The sequence below is a fragment of the Piliocolobus tephrosceles genome, chromosome X (genome assembly GCF_002776525.5).
Source record: "Piliocolobus tephrosceles isolate RC106 chromosome X, ASM277652v3, whole genome shotgun sequence".
Lineage (NCBI taxonomy): Eukaryota > Metazoa > Chordata > Mammalia > Primates > Cercopithecidae > Piliocolobus > Piliocolobus tephrosceles.
Genome location: NC_045455.1, coordinates 70550954 through 70578004, shown reverse-complemented (window position 1 = coordinate 70578004; position 27051 = coordinate 70550954). Strand labels below are relative to the sequence as shown.

The 27051-nt window shown below is 44.0% G+C and overlaps 1 protein-coding gene across 2 annotated transcripts in view; it reads left to right on the top strand.

The window, feature by feature from the left end:
• Positions 1-5796: 5796 nt before the first annotated feature.
• The window catches only part of LRCH1 (leucine rich repeats and calponin homology domain containing 1), a 208425-nt gene continuing 187170 nt past the window's right edge, over positions 5797-27051 (top strand). For both annotated transcript variants that reach the window (XM_023187294.1, XM_023187295.3), the window contains exon 1: positions 5797-6377. In XM_023187294.1, the coding sequence (XP_023043062.1) occupies positions 6056-6377 (322 nt within the window). In that variant the 5' untranslated portion in view covers positions 5797-6055. The remainder of the gene's footprint in view (positions 6378-27051) is intronic.

Genomic DNA, 27051 nt, shown 5'->3' with positions numbered 1-27051 from the left:
CCATACATAGCCCAGGTGCATAATAGGATATACCATTTGGGTTTGTGTAAGTATACTCTATGATGTTCACACAACAAGGAAGTCACCTGAAATGTATTTGTCAGAATACATCCCCATTGTTCAGGGAGGCACGACTGTATTAATAAACAAATAACTGGTTCCTCTAAATTCACGTATTCATCATATTACAAACCAATAATACAATATCCCTATGTTACAAACCAATAACATAATATAATGAACTGGTGAAACATTTAGGCGAACCAGTCGCAGTAAGGCTATTTTTTAGTATTATCTGTTATCTAACATTTATGTTCGCATTTTTTTTTTTTTTTTTTGAGATGGAGTCTTGCTCATCACCCAGGCTGGAGTGCAGTGGCGTGATCTCGGCTCACTGCAAGCTCCGCCTCCAGGGTTCACGCCATTCTCCTGTCTCAGCCTCCAGAGTAGCTGGGACTACAGGCGCCTGCCAACGCACCCGGCTAATTTTTTGTATTTTTAGCAGAGACGGGGTTTCACGGTCTTAGCCAGGATGGTCTCGATCTCCTGACCTTGTGATCCACCCGCCTCGGCCTCCCAAAGTGCTGAGATTACAGGCGTGAGCCACCGCGCCCGGTCTACATTCGCATTTTTTAAAAGCCAGGTATTTAAAAGTCTATTTCATTTTTTTTTTTCTTTTTTGAGATGGAGTCTTGCTCTAATGCCAGGTTGGAGTGCAGTAGGATGATCTTGGCTCACTGCGACTTCTGCTTCCCGGGTTCAAGCAATTCCCCTGCCTCAGCCTCCCGAGTAGCTGGGACTACAGGCACACGCCACCATGCCCGGCTAATTTTTTATATCTTAGTAGAGACGGGGTTTCACCGTGTTAGCCAGGATGGTCTCGATCTCCTGACCTTGTGAATCCGCCTGCCTCGGCCTCCCAAAATGCTGGGATTACAGGTGTGAGCCACTGCACCTGGCCTAAAAATCTAGTTCTTTATAAGTTAAAGTCTTATTAGCTGATGCCTTTCGGTCCTTATTTTCTAGTGAACTCACCTGGAAGCTTCTTTCAACCCTCTGGCAGGAACCAGAGGGTTTGCTACTACTCACTGATTTTTTTCCTTACAACTTATTTAAGGAGATCTCAACCTCCTTAAGCCAAAATATTCTTTTATTATTATTATTTTTATTTCAATAGGCTTTTGGGGAACAGGTGGTGCCGGTTACCTGAAAAAGTTCTTTAGTAGTGATCTCTGAGATTCTGGTGCACCCATCACCTGAGCAGTGTACACTGGACCCAACGTGCAGTCCTTTCTCCCTCACCCCTTCCCACCCTTTCCCCCAAGTCCCCAGAGTCCACGTATCATTCTGGTTTTTCTTTTTTTTAGACAGAGTCTCACTCCATCGCCCAGGCTGGAGTGCAGGGGCGCAATCTCAGCTCAGTGCAACCTCCGTCTCCCATTTCAAGTGATTCTCGTGCCTCAGGCTCCCCAGAAGCTGGGACTCAGGCGATCTCCCACTTCAGCCTCCCAGTGTGCTGGGATTATGGGCGTGAACCACCATGCCCGGCCGTTGTATCATTCTTATCCCTTTGCATCCTCATAGCTTGGCTCCCACTTATAAGTGAGAACATATGATGTTTGGTTTTCCATTTTTGAGTTACCAAAATATTCTTTTCATTACAATCAGCTTCTAATCCACAGTAGTCCGAACCAAATTTTCCTCAGGTTTTTTCAAAATCCTATTATATTTATGAAGATAGAACAAGGACTAAAGTATAGATTATTGATTCATCACAGACTGCTCCCCATTGTCATTCAGAGAATGGTCAAGAAGCCAGCTTCTCTGAGAATCCTATCTTGAGGCATAGATTCTATAGTTTCTTTATTCCGCAGGAACTGCTATAGAAAGGAGTACTTAAATAAAGTCTCCCTGGTCTAGGAGCCAGAACTCCACTTTAATCTGGGAGAAAACAGGGAAATAAAGTGGCCAGAGGCTAGAAGCTACGCTTCTTTGCTCCAAGAGAAGGAAGCATGAGCCTCTATGAGGGGGTTGAGGTTTTTTGTTGGGGAGTTTGGGGCACAGAGTGTAAAAAAAAACTGGATCTGGACAATAGTCAGCTATGAAGTATTTAAAAATGTAAAGGGGCTGGGTGCAGAGGCTTATGCCTGTAATCCCAGTACTTTGGGAGGCCGAGGCTGGTGGATCACCTGAGGTCAGGAATTTAAGACCAGCCTGACCAATATGGTGAAACCCCGTCTCTACTAAAATACAAAAATTAGCTGGGCGTGGTGGTGTGCACCTGTAGTCCCAACTACTTAGGAGGCTGAGACAGGAGAATTGCTTGAACCTGGGAGGCAGAGGTTGCAGTGAGCTGGGATTGCACCACTGCACTCCAGCCAGGGTGACAGAGCAAGACCCCGTCCCATAAATAAATAAATAAATAAATAAATAAATAAATAAATAAATAAATAAAATGTAAAGGGGCCAGGCGCAGCGGCTCATTCCTATAATCCCAGCGCTCTGGGGAGGCTGAGGTGGGTGGATCACCTGAAGTCAGGGGTTTGAAACCAGCCTGGCTAATGTGTTGAACCCGCATCTCTACTTAAAAAAAAAGAAAATTAACTAGGCATGGTGGCGGGCTCCTGTAGTCCCAACTACTCGGGAGGCTGAGGCGGGAGAATCCCTTGAACATGGGAGGCGGAGGTTACAGTGAGACTCCATCTAAAAAAAAAAGAAAAAAAAGTGGAATAAGAAAGTAAAGGCAGACATCGTCTTTTCAGACTTCCGGTCAGTTCTAGAATGAGAACCGAGGCAGGAATGAAGACACAAACCAACACTCCCCCAAAGATATGTAAGCATCACATTAAATTATAGTTGGTGTGCGCACAGCTTCAGAAAATACTTGAAGGCAGGTGACTGGACTTATGTATGACTAACTCCCTTTTAAGAAAACCAAGGGTCTCAGCAAGTACAGTAGTTCCCAGAGTTTTTGATTTCAGAGATATATACATTAAAATAATTGGTAACTGACTTTAGTAACCTCCTTTTGTTATTTTTTTGAAAAAGGATACTTAAAAACACTACAATTTATTGTTACCATTTTTTTTCCACCAGAGAAAAAAATGGTAAAGGCACAGCCTCACAATTATATACAATTCTTGAAATTAAATACATTCAGGTTTATGAAAAACTCAGGACATTGTCCTATTTTTTTTCTCCTTTTATCAGGGTCATTTTTTCATCAACTAGTTGATTCACATAGAAAAATCCTGAAACACGTATTATTTATCTTCAGAGAAATTCATGTTGATGTTATTAGTCACATCAAATATCTCAGCCCAGACAACATTATTTGTTGAATCTTCTAGGCAGTGGATTTTTAAAAAAGGGCCTGGTTCCTGCCCTTAATAGAAAAAGGGTACTGTTTTCAGAAAAAGTAAACAAGGTATTAAACAAAAGAGAGATGTCCATCTTCTTGAAGAAACAGTGAAGAAGCAAGACAGCAAGGGGAAATGGCTTGTCAAGTTTCTTGAATATTTAGAAATAATCAAGATCATTTTCAAGGGTCATTTTAAGAAAAAACTCCTTCATTCAGGGAAATCATTTGAAACTTTAAAGATGTATCAACAATTACCCCATACATTTATACAAACAAAAAAGGACATATCAACAAGTGGCAAACCTGTTAAACACATGGTCTATTATGCAATACTTAATTGATTACTAATATTAATTGTGCACTCATTATATACAAAGTACTCCTCTCAATTCTGAGGTATGGGGAGAGAGCTGCAAAAAATAGGTCCCTATTTCATGGAATTTACAGTTTAGTAATCCGTAGATGGGTAAACAAACCACAATCACTAGGTCAATCCAACAGAGGCACTGATCATTTGTTAAAAAGCAAATCGTGAGCTCACATTCAATCCATTATTTTCTTTAAAGAAGAATTTGTGGTCTTTTAAAAAAAATTTATGCTTCCTATGATGCGTCACAGCGACTCTTAGTCTGAAGTAAATTTGCAGTCAGCCAGAAGACGTCCCAAATCATGTCCTGGCTGCCGATCACACAGACCACCACCTGATTTCAGCTGAAGATTCTTTTAATTGGATTTTTTTTCTGTGTTTCTGTTTTTCACTGGAGTTTGTTTTTCTCTGCTCCTCTCCCTCGAGGAAAGTGGAAATTTGGTTACTTTTTTGTGATGAAAGTATACTTTCATTTATTATTATTGTCATTATTGTTATGAAATGTTGAAGCCTGGCTTTTAAAAGCCTGGAAGGCTGCGACGAATGGCATGTGAGAGGGGAGGTTTGCCGGAGGATACCAGCAGGTGGCGCGTGTCTCCTCCGAGCAGATTAGAATGCTTTGCTCAGGGCCAAGAATCTCGTAGGAATTAAGGGCGACTATCTGTGCAGTCAATTCAAGTGACACAGATCATGCCATACTTAAGTGGCGAGTCCGTGAAGTCACCAGTTTCAGCCTGTTGCCCAGGCCATCACAATTCTGCATTACCACTGAAAAGACTAGCTCCCCGACTCCAAGGGTTGCATTACTTTCGTGCTTGACACGCCGCCTCCCCCCGACCCCCATCCCCGACTCATTTTCCCCAAAGCAAGTCGCTCATAGGAGACAATCAAGCCTTAAGAATAGAGCCAAAATAAAGGCCCTGGAAAGTTGGACATGAAGCTTTAACTTCAGGAAAGGAATGGTACTTTATTAATCTTCCAGCTGATCTTCCCTTAGGGTGTCAGATGTTCTCTGTCGCCCCTGGTGTGCTAGCATCGGCCTGGGTGCCCCTGGGTGGCTGATGGCAGAATGTGAATTCACTTGCAAGCGGACATGTTCGTTTCCATGGCCCAAAGCGGGAAGAAGAAGGGCATAAGGACACTTCGATGGTTCTTTCAGCTCAGACTCGAGCTGTGACTGATTTGGTGGTTGGGGTCACTGGCTTTCTAGCCTCTCGTGGTACCACCCAATTTCGGGGAGCCAGTTCATCTTTCTCCTATGACAATGTCTTCTGTCCCCCATAAACACTGCCCTCATTTTGAGTTTTTCTTTCCTATATCTGTAGCTTTCTTCTGCCGCTTAGAAACACTCTGTCCCATTCGTATTCGTCCCTTGGCGCTGGCGTCTGGCCCAAGGGTACACTGTGAAGGAGGGCAACCCTAGATTCTGAGGGCCACTAGCTCGAATCTAGCGCCCCTCTAACTGCAGGGGTGACCTTAGATACATTTCTTAACTTCCTCTGTAGACTGAGGAGAACCATTTTTGCCCTCCTGCGGTCCCTGGATTAATAACTAGGCTCCCTAAACTAGCGCCTGGTTCTAAACCAGGGCCTGGTTCATCGTAAGCGCCCAAATGCCGGGGGCATCTGCAGGGATGACCCCATAGTGAAACTACCTCTTGGGGAATCTCTGGGTTAAACAGCCAGAATAACTCGCAGAATTGAGAGAACCCTCTCCTTCCCCAAACCTCGCTGTACTTCAAATCCCATTCATTGCCTCCCGCCGTTTTATCCCTGTTCTCAGATCACTCCCCTACCCCGGCAACCTCCAGTCCCCTAAAGCCTCCTGAACGGCCAAAGGACGCCCAGAGAGAGGTTCGGCGCCTGAGTTGCCCCGGAGCAGACGTCCAGCCCCGCCCTGTACCCCGATTGCGGGGCGGATCGCGGCAGGGCGGCGGAGGCCGGCGGAATAGGCGCGGAGGAAGGCTCGGGCGGGACAGACTGCGTGGGGGAAGGAGGAGGAGAGAGCAGACGGCGGAGGAGGGCAGAGCAGCCGGGAGGAGGGCGCAGGGGCGGGAGGAGACACATGCGCGCTGCCGCCGCCGCCGCCGCCGCCGCCGCCGCACTCCTTAGCTTCCCGGGGACAGGAAACCTTCAAGACCGAGCTGCCACGGCCGCCTCCCCGCCCGCCCCTCATTCTACGCGCCTGCCCACACCCTCCTCCCCTCCTTCCAGCGCCTTTCGGTGGAGCACTGCGGCACTGAACCCGAGCTGCCGTTTTCCCCTCGCGGGGAACGCTGTGACCCCCCCGCAGGAGCGGCGGGGCGGGGTGGGGGGGCCCGGGAGAAGATGGCGACGCCGGGAAGCGAACCCCAACCTTTCGTCCCGGCCCTTTCGGTAGCTACTCTGCACCCACTTCATCATCCCCACCACCATCACCACCACCACCACCACCACCACCACCAGCACCACGGAGGAACCGGCGCCCCTGGCGGGGCGGGTGGCGGCGGCGGCGGCAGCGGGGGCTTTAACCTGCCCTTGAACCGGGGTCTGGAGCGCGCGCTTGAGGAGGCGGCCAACTCCGGGGGATTGAACCTGAGCTCCAGGAAATTGAAGGAATTTCCCCGTACCGCAGCCCCCGGGCACGACCTCTCGGACACTGTGCAGGCAGGTGAGTGAGGGCCGAGGGGGCGGGCAGGGGTGTGGGTGCTGTCTGGGTGTCTGTCGTGCGTTCCCTAACGCGGTGGACAGTCGGAGATCTCGTCTTGCTGGGGGAGGGGGGTTCCATCGGCCCGTTGTCTCCCGAAGAAGGGACTCGCGTGGGCGCGGAAGAAGCGGGCCCTGGAGAGGGTATGGGGACCCTGCCTCGTCCGGCGGTGCAGTGCCAGGAGGGCAGGGGTGCGCCAGGCCTCTGCGCCTACGAGCCAGGGGTCTCCGGCTCTCCACCCTGTGGCTGCGGCGCCGGGGAAGCAGCCGCGGGGCTGAGACTTGCAGGCGCGCCGCGTGCGCGCAGTCTAAGTGGGAGGTTTCAGGCGGCCGCGTCGGCTTCCTGGGCCCCGCGCAGGGCTGGGAACTCGAGCGCGGACAGCGGCGTCGGCGCCTCCAAGCAGTTCAAGCCGTCTTTGAGGCATCGCCCATCCTGGTGGGGAAACCCAGACAAAGGTGGCACGCCCTCGGCCGAGCCAGGGGCATCGGCGCAGTGTCGCGAGCCCCCTCGGCGACATCGCCCAGCTCTTGGGCAACTCGGTGCCTCCTGAGAGGTGCCCAGGCTTCCTCTTCCTGCGCCTGTGCGGGAAAAGAGCCGCCGGGCTTGTTGTAGTGAATCCGAATCGGCTGCCGCTTCGGAAGCGCTGGGCTCTCTTCCTTCCTCGCCCTTCGCTCACCGCCCACACAGTTTGGGTCCTACCACCGAGGGTACCTGGTTCTCAGTTACCCAACTTCTGTGGGGGCCCCGGGAAAGGAAGGCATGGCATATTAAAAGCAAAGTAATTAACGTGAGTCTGTTTTCCTGTGTGAGCCCGGCAAGTTGTAACTCGCGCCAATAAGCAGCATAACTTTTTCAAGTTACGTCATGTGTTACATACTTCTAAAACGTCTGCTTTCTCTTTGGTAGTTGGAGTTCCAGGAGCGGGATCTATAAACAGGAAGGAGGGTGGTGGAATGGGATTGGGGCCTTAGGGTCTATACAGAACTGACTTGATTTCCGACCATCCGGTTCCGCTTCCTGGGGGAGGGTTTGTGTCATAGCAAGCGCCCAACATTTCCCAGGGTAGTGGGTGCTCCGTTTTGGAGCCGCTGCCCAGACCTCTTGGCTGTCATCGCCTCATGGCCCAGGGTCATTCCTCCTGGGTCTTGGATGGGTTGACTCTCAGCACTGGAGCACCCAGTTTAATCTTGTAGTGGGCAAGGGAGCAGGCGGTGGGTTTTTGGAGGCTAGGTTTCCAGTTCTTTTCCCCCCTTTAATTCAGTAAACATCTATCTAGAGCTTTAATGAATATTAAGATAGAATTCTGAGTTCACTGGAGGCAAAGATGGCTCTCCAGGGTCATTAAACTTTGTAATTTGGATTTAGGGATAGTCAGGAATCGGCAAAAAAGAGGGAATTTCCAAAGTTAAGCTGTCAACAGCTGGGGAGTCTCTTTCAATAAGACATCTTAGTTACATCTTCTCAAGTGGAAGTTATTCCAAGAATTGCCTGAATCATTAACTTAAAAAAATACATTAAATTTTACTTCCCTTCTGCTATAGAGTGTACCGTGAGCTAGCTATGCAGTGGTTAGATTTATCTGCAGAAAATAGAGCTGGCATGACCAATAATAATAGGTTTGTGTAGTTTAGTAAGGGGGTGTCATTGTTGTTCTACTTCAGTTATGCTAAGGATTATTTACAAAGGTAGGTGAACTTGATGTGTCTTCTGTGTTGGCATTTCTTTGAGAAGACCAGTGCTTTTAAAAGCAGGGACCACATCTTTTAGCTAAGACCTTGCCATGTGAAGTGGATGCTGAAAAGTGTTCTTGTTCTCCTCTTTGCTTGTTTATGACAAGCTTAAGTTGTGAGTTTTGCAGGTTTTTATTTATGAGCTCACTTGCACATGTTTTGTGCTCAGGAAAATCTAGCTGGTTAAAATTCAGAGGCTTTATGTTAATTTCTCATCCAGAAATACAATATTATTTGGGGGAAGAGGAGTGGAGGGATATAACCTATGTTTGTAGAAACTTAACCCCATCAGAAAAGTATTCATTGTAGCTAGTTATTTTACATGAAATTAGAATACTCAAATGTATTAAATATTTGCTTCTGCAAAACGTCCTTGCCTCAGGTCAAAAGCTAGGTGTAAACCACAGGTATTCTTTGTTCTAAAGATATATTTAATTGAGCACAGTTTCTTATTTGAAAGACCATAAAGCAAAATAAAGAGTTAAAGTTACCTCCAGTGTTCACAGTGTTGACACAGCCTACATGTAAGAGTTCTAGTAGAGTTGAAAGTTTGAGTAGTAACATTTAAAATAAAGATAGTGGTTTCTTCTTGACTTATATTTACTTTAAGAATGTCTCTTAGAATGGCATGGCTGGGCGCTGTGGCTCAAGCCTGTAATCCCAGCACTTTGGGAGGCCTAGACGAGCGGATCATGAGGTCAGGAGATCGAGACCATCCTGGCTAACACGGTGAAACCCTGTCTCTACTAAAAATACAAAAAAAAAAATTAGCCGGGCGAGGTGGCGGGCGCCTGTAATCCCAGCTACTTGGGAGGCTGAGGCAGGAGAATGGCGTGAACCCGGAAGGCAGAGCTTGCAGTGAGCTGAGATCTGGCCACTGCACTCCAGCCTGGGCGACAGAGCGAGACTGTCTCAAAAAAAAAAAAAAAAAAAAAAAATTGGAATGGCATATGAAGATCCTTAAAGGCCTAAGAGGCAAACTGCATTTTTTTTCATACATTTTCTAAGTCAGGGAGTGGTGGAGCAAGCTTTTTCTCACTGTTTTGTTGTATAATACAGGCCATTTGGTTTACACCTTGTAAAAAGTCAGGCTTCTGGCAGCCACCTGTGCAGAACTGCACTCCTGGGCAATGTAGCCTATCTGAACAGAGTGGATAGGCTACGTACATAAACAAAAACGTAGAATAGATGTCTAAGCTGTCACTCAAGTGCATATACTTTATTGATAGGAAAAAAATCCAAGCTCTCATTTTGAGCCTATTAATTTACTTCTATTTGAATCAAAATAAGTTTTGTTGTCAGCGTCTAGTCTTTTAATAGATAAAACGGGGAGAGACTGATGCACGAAATGCAGTGACACAGGTGTCACTGATGGAAAGGGACAAAACAGAAGAGCCACTATCAGCACTGGGTGCGCCTCTCTATGCGTTACCTGCGTGATCTTAGTCCCCACTAGGAGCCCAGTCGTACCCTCATTTACACATGGGAAGATTGAGACGGAGACCAGTCAGGTAGTATGCTGAAGATTATACCTCTACTGAGATGGTCAACCAGTGACTGGAACCCTGATGGCCTCACGTGAATTCATGTTCTTGACCATATTCTCATCAAGCAGAGGGAAGGGGTTGAGAGGTGGAATGTGGGAGGCTTCCTGGAAATTCATTCAACCAGCATTGATTCCACCAGAATGTGTGGAGCCCTACTAAGTGCTGGCCGCTGATCTAGGCACTGGGGACACAGCAGTGTGCAAAAGAGAATCCCCAGTATCCCTTCTCGTGGAGTTCATTCTAGTTGGAGAATGGGGAGATACACGAATAAATTGATTTTGCAGGATAAGTAGGATGAGTTATAGGATAGATATAATATCTTTGTTTTATAAATACAGAGATTGCTTTGTATCAACTTGAGGTGGCTTGTAGCAAGAGCATAAATGATGACTAGTAATGCATATAATCTGAAGCATACAGTGGGCCAAAGAAAAAGAAGTACACAAATTTGCACATGAGTAAAGTAAACTTTTTGGTGCTGATTTATTAAGTAGTGTCATTTTGGATGAAGAAATTCAAAAGGGTATTTTGTACAATTGAAAGTGAATTGAAAAGAGGAGTAAGAAAAGAAAGTGTCTGCCTCAGGATGATTGCAGGAGGTTCTAGAAAATGAAAAAGAAGCCCTTAGACTTGACATGCAGGACAATTGTTGAAAGTTAGTCTTGTTAAGGAGAGGGGTGAATGTTTCACTGCTAGTATCATTTTGAGTTGGCTCTAAGCAAGAAAGACTTTGGGCCAGGCGCTGTGGCTCACTCCTGTAATCCTAGCACTTTGGGAGGCTTAGGTGGAAGGACTGCTTGACCCCAGGAGTTTGAGACCAGTCTGGGCAACATAGTGAGACCCTGTCTCTACAAAAAATAAAAAATTAGGTCAGGCGTGCTGGCTCACATCTGTAATTCCCGCACTTTGGGAGGCCGACGTGGGTGGATCACCTGAGGTCAGGAGTTTGAGACCAGCCTGACCAACATGGTAAAACCTCGTCTCTACTGAAAATACAAAAATTAGCCAGGCATGGTCGTGCATGCCTGTAATCTCAGCTACTTGGGAGGCTGAAGGGGGGAGAATCGCTTGAACCCGGGAGGCGGAGGTTGCAGTGAGCTGAGGTCGCACCACTGCATGCCATCCTGGACAACAGAGGGAGACTCTGTCTCAAAAAATGAATAAATAAATAAGTAAATAAATTAAAAAATTAGCTGGGTATGGTGGCGCATGCCTGTAGTTCCAGCTATATGGACGGCTGAGGTGGGAAGTCCATAGGTTGAGGCTACAGCAAAAGCCATGATCGCACCACTGCACTCCAGCCTAAGCGACAGAGTGAGACCCTGCCTTAAAAAACAAACAAACAAAAAACAAAGACTACATGGGAAACAAAGAGCTTACTCAGGGAAGAATATTGAAGTGCACCATTAAAAATACCCATTTATGTGTGAGGGCAGAGTTCTGTAGGAGATGCAAAGTAGAAGACAATACAGGAATCCATAAGATGCTAAGTAACAGTTCCAGGAAGCCGCTGAGGCCCAAGGCAGGTCAAGGTGAGGTGCCAAGTAGCACTGATGGATGTCGTGTGTAGAATTCAGAGGAAAAGGTCATTTTCATGAGGATGCTTAGGAAAGACTTTGATAGCAGAGGTGGGATTTGGATCAGGTTTCCTAGGATGGATAGGATTTAGATAGAAGTGCCTATGAATATTCTGTGATTGGAAGGATGGTTCCAAGATGTGGAGTAAGAACCTGACAGTTGGCTGGGTGTGGTGACTCACGCCTGTAATCCCAGCATTTTGGGAGGCTGAGGTGGGTGGATCACTTGAGGCCGAGAGTTCAAGACTAGCCTGGCCAACACGGTGAAACCCTGGGTCTACAAAAAAAGAAAAAAAAGCTAGGTGCCTATAATCCCAGTTACTTGGGAGTCTGAGGCATGAGAATTGCTTGAACCTGGGAGGTTGCCATGAGCTGAAGCCGTGCCACTGCAGTCCAGCCTGGGCGACAGAACGAGACTCTGTCTCAAACAATCAATCAAATGAACCTGGCAGTCTAAGATTCTGTGAATAAAAGAAACGCAGAGGGCATTTAAGCCTGTCTTTCTGGTCATATTCTTCTACCCAACTCCTACCTTATAATGGAGTTAAGACTACAGGGCTCTTATGACCCTTTAATTGAGGACTCTGGAAATGGCTGAAGCCTAGGATTTGTCAGCCTGTGGGAATAACACCCTGGCTCTGTGTGAGCTGGCTCTCTCAATTGTCTGTACAGATTCAAAGGATCTTCTCTGAGATTTGTGGGTGGGTTTATCTCTTGAAGGCTGACTTCCACACCCTATTCCCATCCTATAGCCATGGAGTCCTTGGGATGTTAGCACTCTTTAGTCATTGGAATTTACAGAAGACCTGATAATGAAATCTAATCATTTTCAACAACTTAACTTTCTTTCATAATTTTGGCCATCAATATGTTTCATTATAAATGTAATACAATTTTTGAAATCACATGTGTTTCCTTAAAATGTATAGTTATATACATTTTATAGTTATATCTAGTTTTTAATTATCGTTCTATTGAATTCAATTTGGTAGTTTTTAACATACCTGTCTCTTTTTGTGGTAGTTACTGTCAGATAAATGCTTTTATTATATGTATTCTAAATATTCTTCCATTCATAAACTATGATTCATAACCTTTTCTGTCCTATTACTATCATTTTTTCTTCCCGGTTAAGGTATAGATACATTCCAACATCAAATAAAAGCTTTTAGAACATCTCAGACAATACCTGTAGTGGTTCTGAATCACGTAGGTGGGCTCTCCCACATGTCTGTGGTATATGCCAAAAACAGTCTCTGCAAACCTACATGCTATTCTCATTGCTTGCATTACAGGCTGCTTTCTTGAAAAGGCAAGGACACACTAATCATGCTTCTAGAACAATAGCATACAATTATAGGCCGGGGAACCTCTGGGAATTTTTGGTCTATGCCAGTTTATAAAGGAACAGCCCAAGGTTTGACCTTCGCCACTGAAATGACTCTCCTGGAGAGTTTGTCAGTCACTGAAACATCTGATTTGATTTTTGGTGGGTGTTTGATATTTGGCCACAAATTAGCACACCCTGTCATTTAAAAATTTTTATTTAAATTATTGACTAAGACTTGTGTGTGTTTGTGTTACTGTAATGAACTGAAATTTCCTATGGCATGGCATAATAATTCTTTGGAATAAACATTTAAAGGGTAGACGCCTTTTGAAATTCATGCTGACGTCGATCAATTCAGAAGTCAAATTCCTTTTGCCCATGCTGTCCATCTAGTATATGTACATAGGCTTTTTCTATTATATTATTGAACTTGATCATTGCTTGTTTAAACATAAGCTATTTCCCTCTTTTGTGTATACATTTCTGTTGCCCCATCTCTCTCTCTCTCTCTCTATATATATATCTATCTAAGGACTTTTTATATTTCAGCTGGACAGCATTTACTTACTCTTAACGTCTGCCCGTAATTTCCCTTCGGTATGGTATTGCATGTGCTTTTTCAAAGCCTTGGTAATGTAAATAGCAGAAATGCTATTATTTACTCCATATAAGGTGGTTATAGGTTTGTCAGTCGGGCCATGGGTAACTAGAATTTTTGTCTAAGTCTGAGAAAAACCTGTTTGTGAGGCTACTTTTCAGAATTTCTTGGGCTTTTTGGAAAACTTCTGTCTTGGATATTGGCCTGAGCTTAGATATGGCAGTTCCACCAGTTTATGAACCATTTCAGTGATTGTGTGAGTTGTTAGAATTAAGATAATTTGGTGTTAATTGCAGTGATTATTTCAACTTATAAGATTATAATCTATTATAAACACATTAAGGATGTAAGGCAGAAAACCCAACTATTTTTCCATAGTGAATAATCTTTTTTAATGCCCAACTCGTAGGAAGCCTAGCTTTTGTTATTGCTATTAGTCTTTTGTTGCATGAAAGTTTTTTTTGCATCAGAATTTTGCCATGATTTTTCAGATAGTAAGAAAAGAAAAAAAGTAAAGAAAGTTCAGGATTCCAAGTAAGACTTAATTTAGGAAAACCAGGCGTTCTAACATAGACTCAAACATGAAATATGCCTGTGTTATCCTTCGTCCTAATTTAAGGTTTAGTGATACTGCTTCCATATTCTGCAGCAAGAAATAGTACATTTGGAAACCATCTCCTCCCATAAAGTAATTCAAAAATAAAGTGAGATTGTTTACATGAATAGAAAGTTGACGAACTGTGCGAATGTGGCTTCTCTTGCTTATTCCAGCTGTGCAATAGAAGGGAAATGCTTTTATAGTCAGGTTTCTGTTCATTGTTTTTCCTGACCGTATCCTCCTTCAGTGGCCATAAAGGAGGATATAGCTGCGGGAAAAAAAGAACAATATGTTTGATTTGCATAACGGAAATACTTCCTATTTTCCTTGGGAAGCAATTATTGCTTCTGTGTTAGTATGATGCTGGTACCAAGGCAGCTCAACTGACTGCACCTGAAATTCTTACGGAACATTTTGCAGTCATCAGGGGCAGGTTATTTGATTTTGGGATCTTCCTAGATGTTTACTTTTCTTCCTTCTGCTGTTTGCTTTTTTCCCTCAGTCCCTCTGCTGGGGGTGGGAACCTAACACGGGTGTGGGATGAAACCGGGCAGGAGCCCTCCAGCTCAGAGTCTTGAATTTCCTCTCTACTCTTCTCGCCAAATGGGCAGAAAGTGGCCCGCATCTTAGTGTTTCTAATTTTCTGGCTTCCCATGTGGACTTGCTTTTGACAGCTGACCCCTGCAGTGTGGTATGTATAGCTTTGGCACACGATGTGTTCCTCTGTTATTCTTCCCTATTTTTGATGTTTATGCCATACAGCATGAGGAGTAGCATCAATATTTCTGATCTGGTTCAGTCAGCTTAGCTCTGATTTAACTCACTTTATCTCTGCAGGCAACAGTGGCAATTCAAAGACAGCACCATCAACACACTGCCTGGCTTGCTCTTCCTCTAGATTGCCTTCATTTTGCTTTTCCGAGTTATTTACCTCGTGTCCCTTCTCCTCCCCATTCTGTAGAATTCTACTGACCCCACTCTCATTTCATCTGGGCCCCAAGCCTGCTCCAAACAAACAGGCTCCCTATCAGCCCATTCTTGCAGATCTCAGCACTGAATCATACAGGACCTGAAGCCATCTTTGCATTATTTCCTTATGGCATTTTTTGTTTTATTGCCTTTCTCTGATGCTTTCCCTATGTTTAACCTTTTTGCTCCTTCACTGGCCTGTGAGATTTAGCTAGACCGGACTTTTCCTGATTTTTGTATGCCTTCCATGCCCAGTACAGAAAATGCTAGAAAAACATTGATGGACTGTTCCCTTTCCTCTTTCCTACACTTGGTCTCTGCATTTTCCATCCATCGTCTTGGATCTGCCCTGAAGCTATCCCCGCTACTTGTACGTAGTTGACTGATCTGCTCAGATTTTCCTGTGAGACCTGATTTTTCTCACACAGCATCTTTTTACTTCTCAGCATCATCCACTGTATTAGCCTGCTAGGGGCGCCGTGACAAAATTCCTCGGACTGGGTGGCTTAGACACAGAAATTAATTTTCCCATAGTTCTGGAGGCTGGAAGTCCAAGATCAAGGTGCTGGCAGGTTTGATTCTCCTGAGGCCTCTCTCTTGGCTTACAGGTGGAGGTTGTCTTCCTGGGTCTTCACAGGCCATTCCTTTTTATGCACAAATCCTTGTTGTCCCTTCGTGAGCCCAAATTTCCTCTTATAGGGACATCAGCCAGATTGGATTGGGACCCTCCCATAGGACCTCGTGTAATCTTTATTACTTCTTTAAAGACTTTGTCTCTAAATACAGTCACATTCTGAGGTGCTAGGGTTTAGTGCTTCCATTACTTTTGGGGGTCATAATTCAGCCCGTAACACCCACCGACTCACCCCTGCTGTAGGTGGTAGCTGCAGTTCCTCCCCCAGCCTGTGTAAACTGATCTTGGACTTGTGTGAGGCTGCCCTCAATGCTGCTCTTGCAGGAGGCTCAGGACAGGTCTGTTTGTTGAAATCTGGCCTGTCCTTGGAATGTAGCCCTGCACTTGCTAGCTATGCCTGCACCCAGGGTGAGAGGCCCGGTAATGCTCCTGAGCCCTCGAATGTGCTGTAAAACTGGGAAAGAGCCACATGTACACTTACAAATGGATGACTCCGGCTCGTCTGGACCCCTCCTCCATCTCTCATAGATTTAGAATCTTTTTGGTGGTTGGTGGGTCCCTAGAGTCACACTTTTTCTTAGCTAAGGTGGGGTCACTTCTCACCAACATTTGCAAATGTTTGATAAGCAATGTTACATCTAAAATCCAATGAGTTATAGTGAATTCTGAGGGAGATGGGCAGGTGTTTTATAATGTCAAATATCACTTGAAATTAGCAAATGAAAAATTAACATCTTTTGAGCACTTATCGTGTAAGAAGCATAGCCAAAAATATAAAGGCATAGTTCCACCTAGTTTGAATTGGATGAGGATTCAATAAATTATGTATCTGAAAGTCCCTTACCCTTATAGTACTCTGGTTAACAAGGATTATTTCACTAAAGCCTTTCAGCCCTTAGCTAAATGGACTTTCTTCCTTTTTCTTTTTTTTAAGTACAGCTGAGTGATTAAAAATGGGGTTTCCTGAGCTTCAAAGACCTGGGTTCAAATCTTAGCCTTGTCACTTATAAACTGTGTCACTTTGGCCAGATGACTTAAACCCTATGCATCGGTTTCCTCACCTGTCAAATGGGGATAATAATAACATGTACCTAGTAGAGTTTTATGAGGACATTGGTTATAACAACAACAGTTAACATTAGCAAACAGTTACTCTATGTCAGGTATTGCTCCAAGTGCTTTATATGAAAATGTGTGTATGAAATGTATGTAATAGATGTTTCACCTCATTTAATGCTTGCTACGTGGTATGTTTTAACCAGAGTAGGGGCTCAATAACTCCAAGCAATGCCTTTCTATTGCAACCTGAAGAGGGAGATTAGAAATGTAGAAACCATCCATTTATCTCTCTCCCTTGACACCAAGGCCCAGAGAGTATAATCATTTGGCCAAGGGTACACAGAGCCAGGGCAGAGTCTCCCAGCCTCACATCAAGGGGTTGTTTTTTGTGGAGCCAGGAGGTGACACTGGGATGAAGGGAAGGCCTTCCCTCATCCATAGGGTTCTCAGGTCAAACCCCCCCAAACCAGCCAGGTTGTGGGCCTCCCAAAGAACAAATGCTGTGAAACTTTTAATAACAGATGGTCCAAAGCTGGGGAGAATAAGATCAAGTTAAAGCTAGTTACAAATGAGACGTGTTAGTGTAGGATTTGACTGTGGTTTGGGGGACATGCACGGGCCTCTTGTCAATTGGATTCCACATACTAAACGAGTGTGCTGAGCAGCCCCTGACTCACAAATGGGGGGCCGTCAGCCTCTCCTAGCAAGGCTTTGTTTCACAACTTGGCATGCATTTTCCTATAAAAACAAAGTAGTAACCTGTGATTTGGTTCTCCCGCCAACCCATGAAGGCCTCTTTAACCCTAGCAGACATGGGCCTTCCTATTCATGGTGGTTTCTTATTGTTTCTTTGGAAGTTCCAATGTGAAATCCTGAATCTGGAGAGCTTGGCATCAGGCTGTGAGTAAGGCCTCTGCCTCTTGAAAATAATTCTCTCCCCTCTGGCCATTCTGGCCAGGGGTCGGAGGTTCCCCGCACCTCTCTCAGACTCCTTGGTCAGGGAGGGCAGCGGCTGGGAAACAAGGATTGGCGTAAGCCAGGGATCCACTTGGACCTTAGGAAGGCCACTGGGCCAGGGAGGAGTGGGCCCGGGAGCCACCCACCTGAGGGAGGTGTGCAGGAATTTAGACACTTCTCTATTTAATTTCTATATTTCTTCTATATTATCTCCCCAACTTACTAATTTTGGAATTGGAGGCAAGTTAGTGGACTTTTCTGAACATCAGATTTGTAATTTGTTAGAAGTGAAAATGCTCTTTATCCCGTGAGTGGTTGTGTTGATTCGCGGGTTAATGTATAGTACGGGAGCAGGGCTCAGGGCTGGCGAAGAGTGAGTGACTACTAGAAAACCTGTCACTTTCTGTCCGGAATTTCCATGGGGGCTGTGTGACATAGTCTTCTTCAGTCAAGTAAATAATTGGAAGCTGTCAGCCTATCGTTAACATAGAGGCTAAAGCACAAACTGTGGCTGGGTCCTTGTCCCTGCTGTGCCAGGACATGGCTACTACTTCGCTTCCCTGAGTCTTGGTTTCCTCGTCATAAAATGGGGATAATAATTGTAGAATTATTGTGAAGAACAAATGAATACATATATCAAGTGTTTAGATCAGTGCCTGGCACTGATTTTGCCATTATGATTATTCTATATCTTTAGAAAAGAGATTCAGTGTTATAAGGCACAGAAAGACTAAATTCCTAGAAATACTGTGACATTAATAAAATAACTTCAATATCCAGCAAGCTTGGGTGTATATGCTTTCAGTGTGTGTGCATGTTATTGATATCCTTTTGGCAGTCGTGGGAGGATGGTAGCGTGGGTGGTATTCATTATTCCATATTGCATGGGGGGAAACTGAGGCTGGATGGTGAAATGACTTTCCTTGGGTTATGCTGCTAGTTAGCAGCTGAGACAAGACCACATCTGGGTTTTCATGCTGTTTTTATTCCTCAATTCAACGGCGTTCTTAGGTTTGATTTAATTGCTTCTGGGGCTGGGTGCAGTGACTCAGGCCTGTAATCCTAGCAGTTTGGGAGGCCAAGGTGAGTAAATCACTTGAGGTCAGGAGTTCGAGACCAGCCTGGTCAACATGTTGAAATGCCGTCTCTACTAAAAATACAAAAATTAGCCAGACGTGGTGACGGGTGCCTGTAATTCCAGCTACTCGGGAGGGTGAGGCAGGAGAATCGCTTGAACCCAGAGGCGGAGGTTGCAGTGAGCTGAGATCATGCCATTGCACTCCAGCATGGGTGACAGAATGAGAGTCTGTCTCCAAAATAATAATAGTAATATTAATAATAATAATAATAACTTCTACTGGGCCAGGGGAGCCTTGAGGGGACTGAGCCTGGCGGAGAAGAGTGCGTTCGGGATTCTCACAGTAGAGAATGGGGAACCTGCTCCTGTGCCACATTATGTATTTGGGTGAAGGGTGCTGGGGCCGGCTCTTGTTTTGGCCTCCAGATTGCAGGGGTGAGGAAGTGGTGGCTGGGGCCTCAGAGGAGGGCCTGGGGTGCCTGTCTTCAGCCTCTACGGAAGTCTTGTCATGGATTTAGAAACTCTTCCAAGTTAAAAAACAAGCAAACAAACAAACAAAAAACCATTGACAGTCTCTTCATGTTCTTGGCAAAAAACACTTTGTGAATAATTTTATGTTCTTGACATGCTCTGAAGATGAATAGCAAACACTTCTACCAGAAGTTAGGAAGTGGCTACCGGGAGGCTGAGCTTTAGAAATAAATATCTAGTAGATTCAATTGTTATCTTTTTGCCCCTCACTCTTTTACTGGCATCCAGCATTTATTTTGAACTTCGGTCCGAAGGTATTTCACTAAGAACCGTGTGATAGCTTCAACATCTCCCTGAGGATACTGATACGGTAACTCGGAAGGGGGAATAATGTTTGTCAGGGCAGACTCATGTCTGGGTCCAGGGTCTTTCGGAATGTTCCTCGTTCAGTTCTCAGAACACCCTTGTGAGGCTGGGAGGATCATTGTTACTGAGAAGGGGACTTCCCATAAGTTAGGAAGAGTGTATTTGTAAGCCAGTAAAGACGGAGCTGAAATTGGAACCCGAACAGTTGTTGAAGAAGTGCAGGATCCTCCTCTATTTTAGTGTCACTGAATATTTAGAGCTGGAGAAGAGACCAGAGAAGGAGATTTAGCAGATGAGAATCAAGCCTACGGCATTTCTACAGATGGTCCTTGGGGTGACACAGAGATTTTGGAGTTCATCCCCGAGTAGGATCCAGATTCCTGACTAATGTGATTTCTCCCACTGATCCGAAAGTGAGCTCAGAGATCCCAAGTATATGCATGGGGAGTTTCAGCCCTAATCCTCACTTGTTTGTGATGACCAGCTATCAGCTCCATTTCTAAGAATTGTGTTTTAAAGCAAGTCACAATTCCTAGTTTTAAAAATTCTTCAAGGTATCTGTTATTAAAAAATGTGGATACACGTTTGGGTTTTCAGCTTTGGTATAAACTTTTGTTGTTAGACTTTGTAACGCATGACCTAATTGAACAGTTTACTGATATTTTCTGTAAACAGTTTACTGATATTTACTTTCCCTCCAATGAGAAATGAACGAATTTCATGGAGTGCAAGACCAAGTTTACTTTCTAGAACATTACCTATAGAATACAAATGTTTACATTCCAAAGACTGTTTTATTATGTAATAAGAATCATCAATTTGATATATGAAAATGTTTTATTTTGTAATGAAGATCTTTCTATACATTAATTACATCTACAATTTTATAGATTAAATAGGACAGTGCAAGGTTATGGCTAAAAAATAGATTTTTTTGAGTGTATGCAAATCAAATCCAACTTAAAGGAATCTGTGCAATTGAGGGCAAATAGATCTCTCTTTGTTCAGTTCCCTTGGAGGGGATGATGATAATCTCTGCATGCAATTTTTAGGCAATTTTGTGTGTGTGTGTTTTTTTTTTCCTGGTGTTTTAGAAAGCCTAGATAAGTCCAAGTTAATTTTAGTTGTAGCAGTCATTCCATTGGTTATAGGCTTGTAATTAACTCTTAGCTGTGGTTTCAGATATTTACAATGAACGCTTTCTTGTATCTATACAGTACTGTAAAAGGTGCTATGCTGTTACTTTGTAAGTACAAATGTGCCTAAGTCTGATAGATTTTAAACAATTCACTTGGCAGCTGTGAAGGCTTGCTTTTGCCTCATCCTCCCCTGCACAGGCTAAGTCCTTGGAATCAGTATGTTAATGAAGACTTGGTATCTCAGTATGAAATTTGCACCATGGGAGTTCTGAGATAATGTGTCCTGATAGAACGCCTAATGCCCGCCTCTTAGGAGGGCGAGTGACAGAGACAGTATAACTCAGCTAAGTGCTTTCATCATCAGGCAGCCTTGGTCTTTCTCAAGTGGTTCCATAGTTTCCATGTGTGTGCTTTCTTGTGTTTCTGTGTCTTCTCTCCTTGGGCAGTCTGTCTGTTATCTTTTAATACTGCATGGTAGATTGGATTGGATGAGCCCCATCACCTTTGGATAAAAAAAGGCTTTTGGACATAAGTCTGTGCAACACTCTTTTCTTTAGAGAACATAATAGATCACTGGGAACATCATAAGAGGTGCTCTCAGAGGGTGCTTATAAGTGGCACCATCCTAAATCCAGGTTTACCAGGGACAGTCTGGGTTTATAACTCTCATCCTGTGCTAATTAATAGCACCCTCTTTTAGCACAGCATGATTTAGATAAGTTATATGGTCACCCCATGCACATGGGATGTGGTGGATGACACCTTTTAAGAATAAAGCGAAATGGAGACAAGTGAAGTGACTTACCTACCCATGTCTACTTGTGTCAGATTGAATCCAGAATTGGTCCAGCTTATCCTGGTCATTTCACCAGCTACCCATACTGCCGTCCTTTGAAGGAATTACAATGCTTGGCTGGTTTCTCTTTTTAACTTTCATGCCAAGAAACCCTCTCAGTAAAGTCTTTGGCATGTCTTGTTCATTTTAGCTGGTAAAATACAGCATCAATTTAAAAATTATGAAATACTGCATACATAGAAAGGAGTCCATACCCTATGTAGACGTAATTTAAATAATGATGATAAAACAGGCATAGTGACAGAAGCATATAGAAAGGTGATCGCCTGGGAAGGGGTGCAGAGAGGATGGAAACATTCTGTGTCTTAGAACGGTGAGAACATAGATGTATGCATTTGTTGGAACTCAGTGAACTCTGCACTTAGGGTGCATTTTACTGTATGTAAATCATACCTTGATACAGTAGACTAAAAATTTACCTGTGTACCCACTATCCAACTTAAAAAGAAGAACATTTCCAATACCTTTTTAGCTTTCTGCCTGGTGCTGATTCCTGACTGACAAGCTGTTTTAAAACACAGAATAACTGAGACTTTATTGCTAAATCAATGCCTCCTATTAGAACACTGATATTTCTATTTTAGTGGGCGTTCTTTAATCTTTATTTTCCTTATTTCGAAACATCTTGTTAACCCTCTTTACATAGTCTTACTCATAAACTATTCTAATTCTGTATTTAACAAATGGCATTTTATTTTAGTGATAGAAAAAACTGTTGCTGAACCAAGTTTTCTGGGATCACTGGGATGAAGTTGGCTAATGGAGTCCAAAGTTAAAAGCATTTGGTGTGCACCTACTGTATGTCAGACACTTTGCAGACACAATCTTATTTCTCCTCTGAGCCTAATAATAGGTATCATTTCCCTTAAATTTCCTTATGTGCAGAATTGAGGCCTATAGATGTTAAGAAGCTTGCCTAAGATCCTCATGCAAAAGTAACTAGGAGAATTAGGAGTCAGGGTTTGAGCCTCAGTGATCTAAGTACATTGTTAATGTTGAGAACTGCCCTTTGCTCGGGAAAGTGAAGTACTTGGCTGGCTCCCCTGGTTGTATCCTGTAGCACCGGGACCAGGTGGCGTATCACTTCCAAATTTCCTCAATCACCGTGATCCTGCATACTCCCTGCCCAGACCCCTCCTGTGACTCTCTCCTGCCTGCCCACCGAGGCTCAGCTGCCTAGCAGCAGATCCACAGGGCCTCTGGTATCTGGCGCCACCCTGCTTATCCTGCCGGGTTTTCCTCTCTCTCCCCTCAAGGGCCCGTGTGGCTGCAGCTGCCTTTTCCATTAGTGTTCCCATATGTTCCAGGTTAAGGCCTCCGCTTTGCCTTCGATTGTACCTTTTCTGCCTTCATGGCACTTGCCAAATAAAATAAACAAGACAAAACAACAACAGACCCCAACTTTCCAGTCCCTGTCAAGCAGTCATCTCAAAATTTTAATTCCTGCCTCTTCTAGGATGCCCCAAATGCCAGCCTCCCTCTCTGCAACTCTCCTCGTCTTTTTATCTAAAACAGAGTTTGTAATGATGGAGTTGGTCCTTAATTGTTCTTTAATTTCATGTCTTTTTTCTCTAGTAAGAATGATAATAGCTTCATTTATTGAGTCAGATATTGTGTTCTCCACTTTATGTGGCTTCCCTCAGCTAATTCCCAGAGCAATCTTAGGAGGTTAAGTGCACATTTTCTTCCCATCTGACAGATTGGAAAATCGAGGCTCAGAGAGAAAGGCCTGAGATCACATGGCTACTAAGCAGCAAGACTGGGATTTGGTTTGACTTGAATTTGACTGCTCTTTGCTGACTCCTTGCAAGTGCCTTGAGGAGAGTAGAAAAGAAAGGAAACTGACATTCACTGTGCCTTTGCTATGGCTTGACACTGAGATGGTTTAGCTTATTATCTCCCAGGGTCCTTATCGTGTGCTAAGAATCAGATCTCCAAAAAACTGAGAATTAGATCTCTAAAAAATGCAGTCTCTGTTTACATAATTTGTTCAAGGTCACGGTGCTGATTAGTGGAGAGAGAAAAATTAAACCAGGTCTTTCTGCCCCTAGAGATGCTCCACTGTGTGCATGAGGAACACTTCTTTCTTTATTTTTTTCTTATTCTCTGCAGGGCCTAGCATAGAAGTGGATATTAGTGAAACTTTTCAATTAGTTATAAGTTGATAAAAAAACAACAAAAAAGTTCCTTTTATTCTGTTGGAAGCATGAACATATCACACATATTCCAGTAGGGAAGAGGAGAACCATAAATAAAGAATGTTGGATTTTTAGAAGAGACAATGTAAAAGCAAAGGTGAGGTGAGACAGATACATGAACAGAATGGCAGTCACAGAATTTCTTATCTTTTGAGAGATTTACTTGAGGGATTATACCTTTACTGTAGTAGAGGAGTGTCTAAAATTAAAAGACAGGAGAAGATGACTTAGTATTCCCATTCCCATTTCTAAATTGCTGTGTGGTTAGCTGTCTCCAGTCAGGTAGCTTCACTGCTCCTTTCTTTAACTGCCTTTCTCAGGCATAGAAGTAAAAAGAAGTAAAAGGTAATGGTCAGTTGCCCTGGGCCCCTCCATTGGTGGATCTGCAGAGCACTGAAATTCACCCTAGAGCTTACCCTTCATTGTAACTAAGTATTAAAAAACTCAAACCTATAAAAAAGGAACTCCTTTGTGTTCCAACAATTGTTACAATAAGTTAGACTTTTGGTGATCAAAACACATCTCCATTAACTGCGCCAGCATCTCGTGCATCTCGTGCATCTCAGCTGTTTGTGGGAGTCATCCAGCATGAGGGAGGATGGGTCTGCATCAGGTGCAGTTCCTGGGCCTTGGAATACGTCCTCCACTTTTGTTTGATCAGTAGTGTTTCCATTGAGTGTGCTGTGTGCCAAGAGAACAGTTGTCAGTGGTATTCGCAGTGATGCACATGAGCATGCGTGCCAGAGATTCAAGTGGCGACGAGCACCAACTCTGCCTTCTATCCGTTGCTTTTTGTGCTCTCAGAAACTGGAGAAATGCTAGCTTTGCACACCGGGTTTTCTCGAAGTGGGCTAGGCGTATCATTTCCAAGGGCTATGGAGCTTCCTGGAATTGTGTGTGCTACGAACACGCTCCCAGAATGATGAAATGCCAAACTGCTCAAGTCACTGTGCCTTTGTTCACTGGCTCCCATGCCTTCCTTGCTGTGACCATCCACGAGGTTTAGAACCATCACAGCTGTTTAGGTAATGGTCTTGGAGTCCAACAGATCAAGGTCCAATTCTGGCTCTGTCACTTAGCAGTTGGGTGACTTTAGGCAATTCATGCACCTCTCTGAACTTCTCATTTCTCATCGGTAAAGTAAGTGAGAGTAATAACACTTATGGAGTTGCTGTGATGCTGTGATGACTAAAATAACAAATTCTAAGTATGTGGCAGTTGGAGTGTGTGTGTGTGTGTGAGAGAGAGAAAGAGCGGGAGGGAGGGGGGGGGAGAGAGAGAGAGAGAGGCAGGCAGGCAGTGGCTGTTTTTTTGAACTGTGATGCCCAGAGATGGGGAGCTATTTTTGGAGAGGAGGGGGTCTTCTCACTGCTCCCAATTCTCATCCATGCTGGGGATGTGCATCTGCCTGTGTCACTACTCTGGGAACATATCTCTTGTCGGATACAGCTGTCTTTCTGTTGTTCCCTTGGTCTGCCGCACAGGGCTCAGGCCACTCCCTGCGCTCCTCTTCCTCCTTGTACCCCCATTGCAGGCCATGCCTGGGGACTTCCTGACCCTGCTGTCCTTCCCAGCCTGGAGCTTGCTGCTCTTTTTGGGGAGGACTTTGATTCTCTTTGCCAGGCTGCCTGAGAAACAGGCCTAGGGGGTCTGAAGTTATAATCCCCAGACCAAATATGTTTATCATCTTATTTGAGCCATCCTGAGACTTACTGCAACACTACTTTCAGCTCGGTGACTTTAATTTGGACCACAGCCTATTATATATATGGCATGGTGTCAGCTTTTAATAAAAGGTAAAATAGATGAGTGAAAAGAAAGATACATAGATGCCAGTTGGAGAACAGAGTGATCTAAAAGCAAATTCTGCATAGCAATATGAATACTTCAGAGTGGACAGGGGTATAGTTTGAAAGAAGCTACTTATAATGACTGTTTTCATTATATTGACTGAATAAAATAAAAAAAAGAAAACTCAACAAAATCTCCCTAACTTGTGCAGTCATGTGGAAGATAGAATAAGAGGGTAGTGCACAATTGTGGGCAAAAGGAGGTAAGCAAACATTGCAAAGACTTTAAAAAGCTTTTTTTAAGTTCTATATTCACAGCCACATTTCGTAAACTTAAGAGGTGCTGTATTATTTTTTTCATTCATTCATCCATCCAGCAAATATTTATTATCCAGTGTGAGTAGCTTGCCCATGAGCCCATCCCTTTCCACTGCCTGTTACTGTATGTGACAAGGATAGCAGCGTGCTCAGTAGCTTGTAACCACGTCGGCTGGATGAACTACTCCTCCATCTACTAGCCCAGTGACCTTGGGTAAGTTCCATAACCTCTCTATGCTCTAGTTTCCTCATTTGTAAAAGAGAAATGATAATAGCACCTGCCACAGAGGGCTTTGGAGAATTGAAAATGCAAGGAGTGCAGAGCAATGCCTGGTATCTGAGAGACACTCAATACATTTTAACTCTTATTTGTTTTCTGACTTATTCGTTTCCTTCTTTATTGTCACTCTCCCTGTCCATCATTAAATGCTGAGAGAAACCTTGTTTTCTCTTTTCTCATGTAACTACTATCCTTGGTTCCTAGGACAGTGTCTGCCCATGGTAGCAGCTTAGTAAATATTTGAGCTGAGTAAGTGAATACATGGCTAGATGAATGAATGGAATTCATGAAGGCCAGACTCTATGCTGGGTGCCTCCTAGACAGGAGTGAACAAAACTTGGTGCCTGCTGGATATATACCCAAAGGAAAGGAAATCAGTACAGCAAAGAGGTATCTGCACCCCCATGTTTGTTGCAGCACTGTTGACAATAGCTAAGATTTGAAAGCAACCTAAGTGTCCATCAACAGATGAATGGATAAAGAAAATGTGGTACATATGCACAATGGAGTACTATTCAGCCATAAAAAAGAATGAGATCTTGTCATTTGCAACCACATAGATAGAACTGGACATCATTATATTAAGTGAAATAAGCCAGGCACAAAAAGACAGACTTCGCATGTTCTCACTTATTTGTAGGAGCTAAAAATTAAAACAGTTGAACTCATGGACATAGACATAGAGAGTAGAATGTTGGTTACAAGAGGATGGGAAATGGAGGGATGGGAAGGAAGTAGGGATGGTTAATAGGTATGAAAAATAGTTAGAATGAATGAATAAGAACTAGTATCTGATAGCACAACAGGATGACTATAGTCAATGGTAATAATAATAATTATATATATATGTGTGTGTAAATATATATATATTTTGAGATGGAGTCTTAACTCTGTTGCCCAGGCTGGAATGCCAGTGGCATGATCTCAGCTTACCACAACCTCTGCCCGCCTGGTTCAAGCAATTCTCTCACCTCAGCCTCCCAAGTAGCTGTGATTACAGGCGCACACTACCATGCCCGGCTAATTTTTGTATTTTTAGTAGAGACGGGGTTTCACCATGTTGGCCAGGCTGGTCTCGAACTCCTGACCTCAGGTGATCCACCTGCCTCGGCCTCCCAAAGTGCTTTGATTACAGGCGTGAGC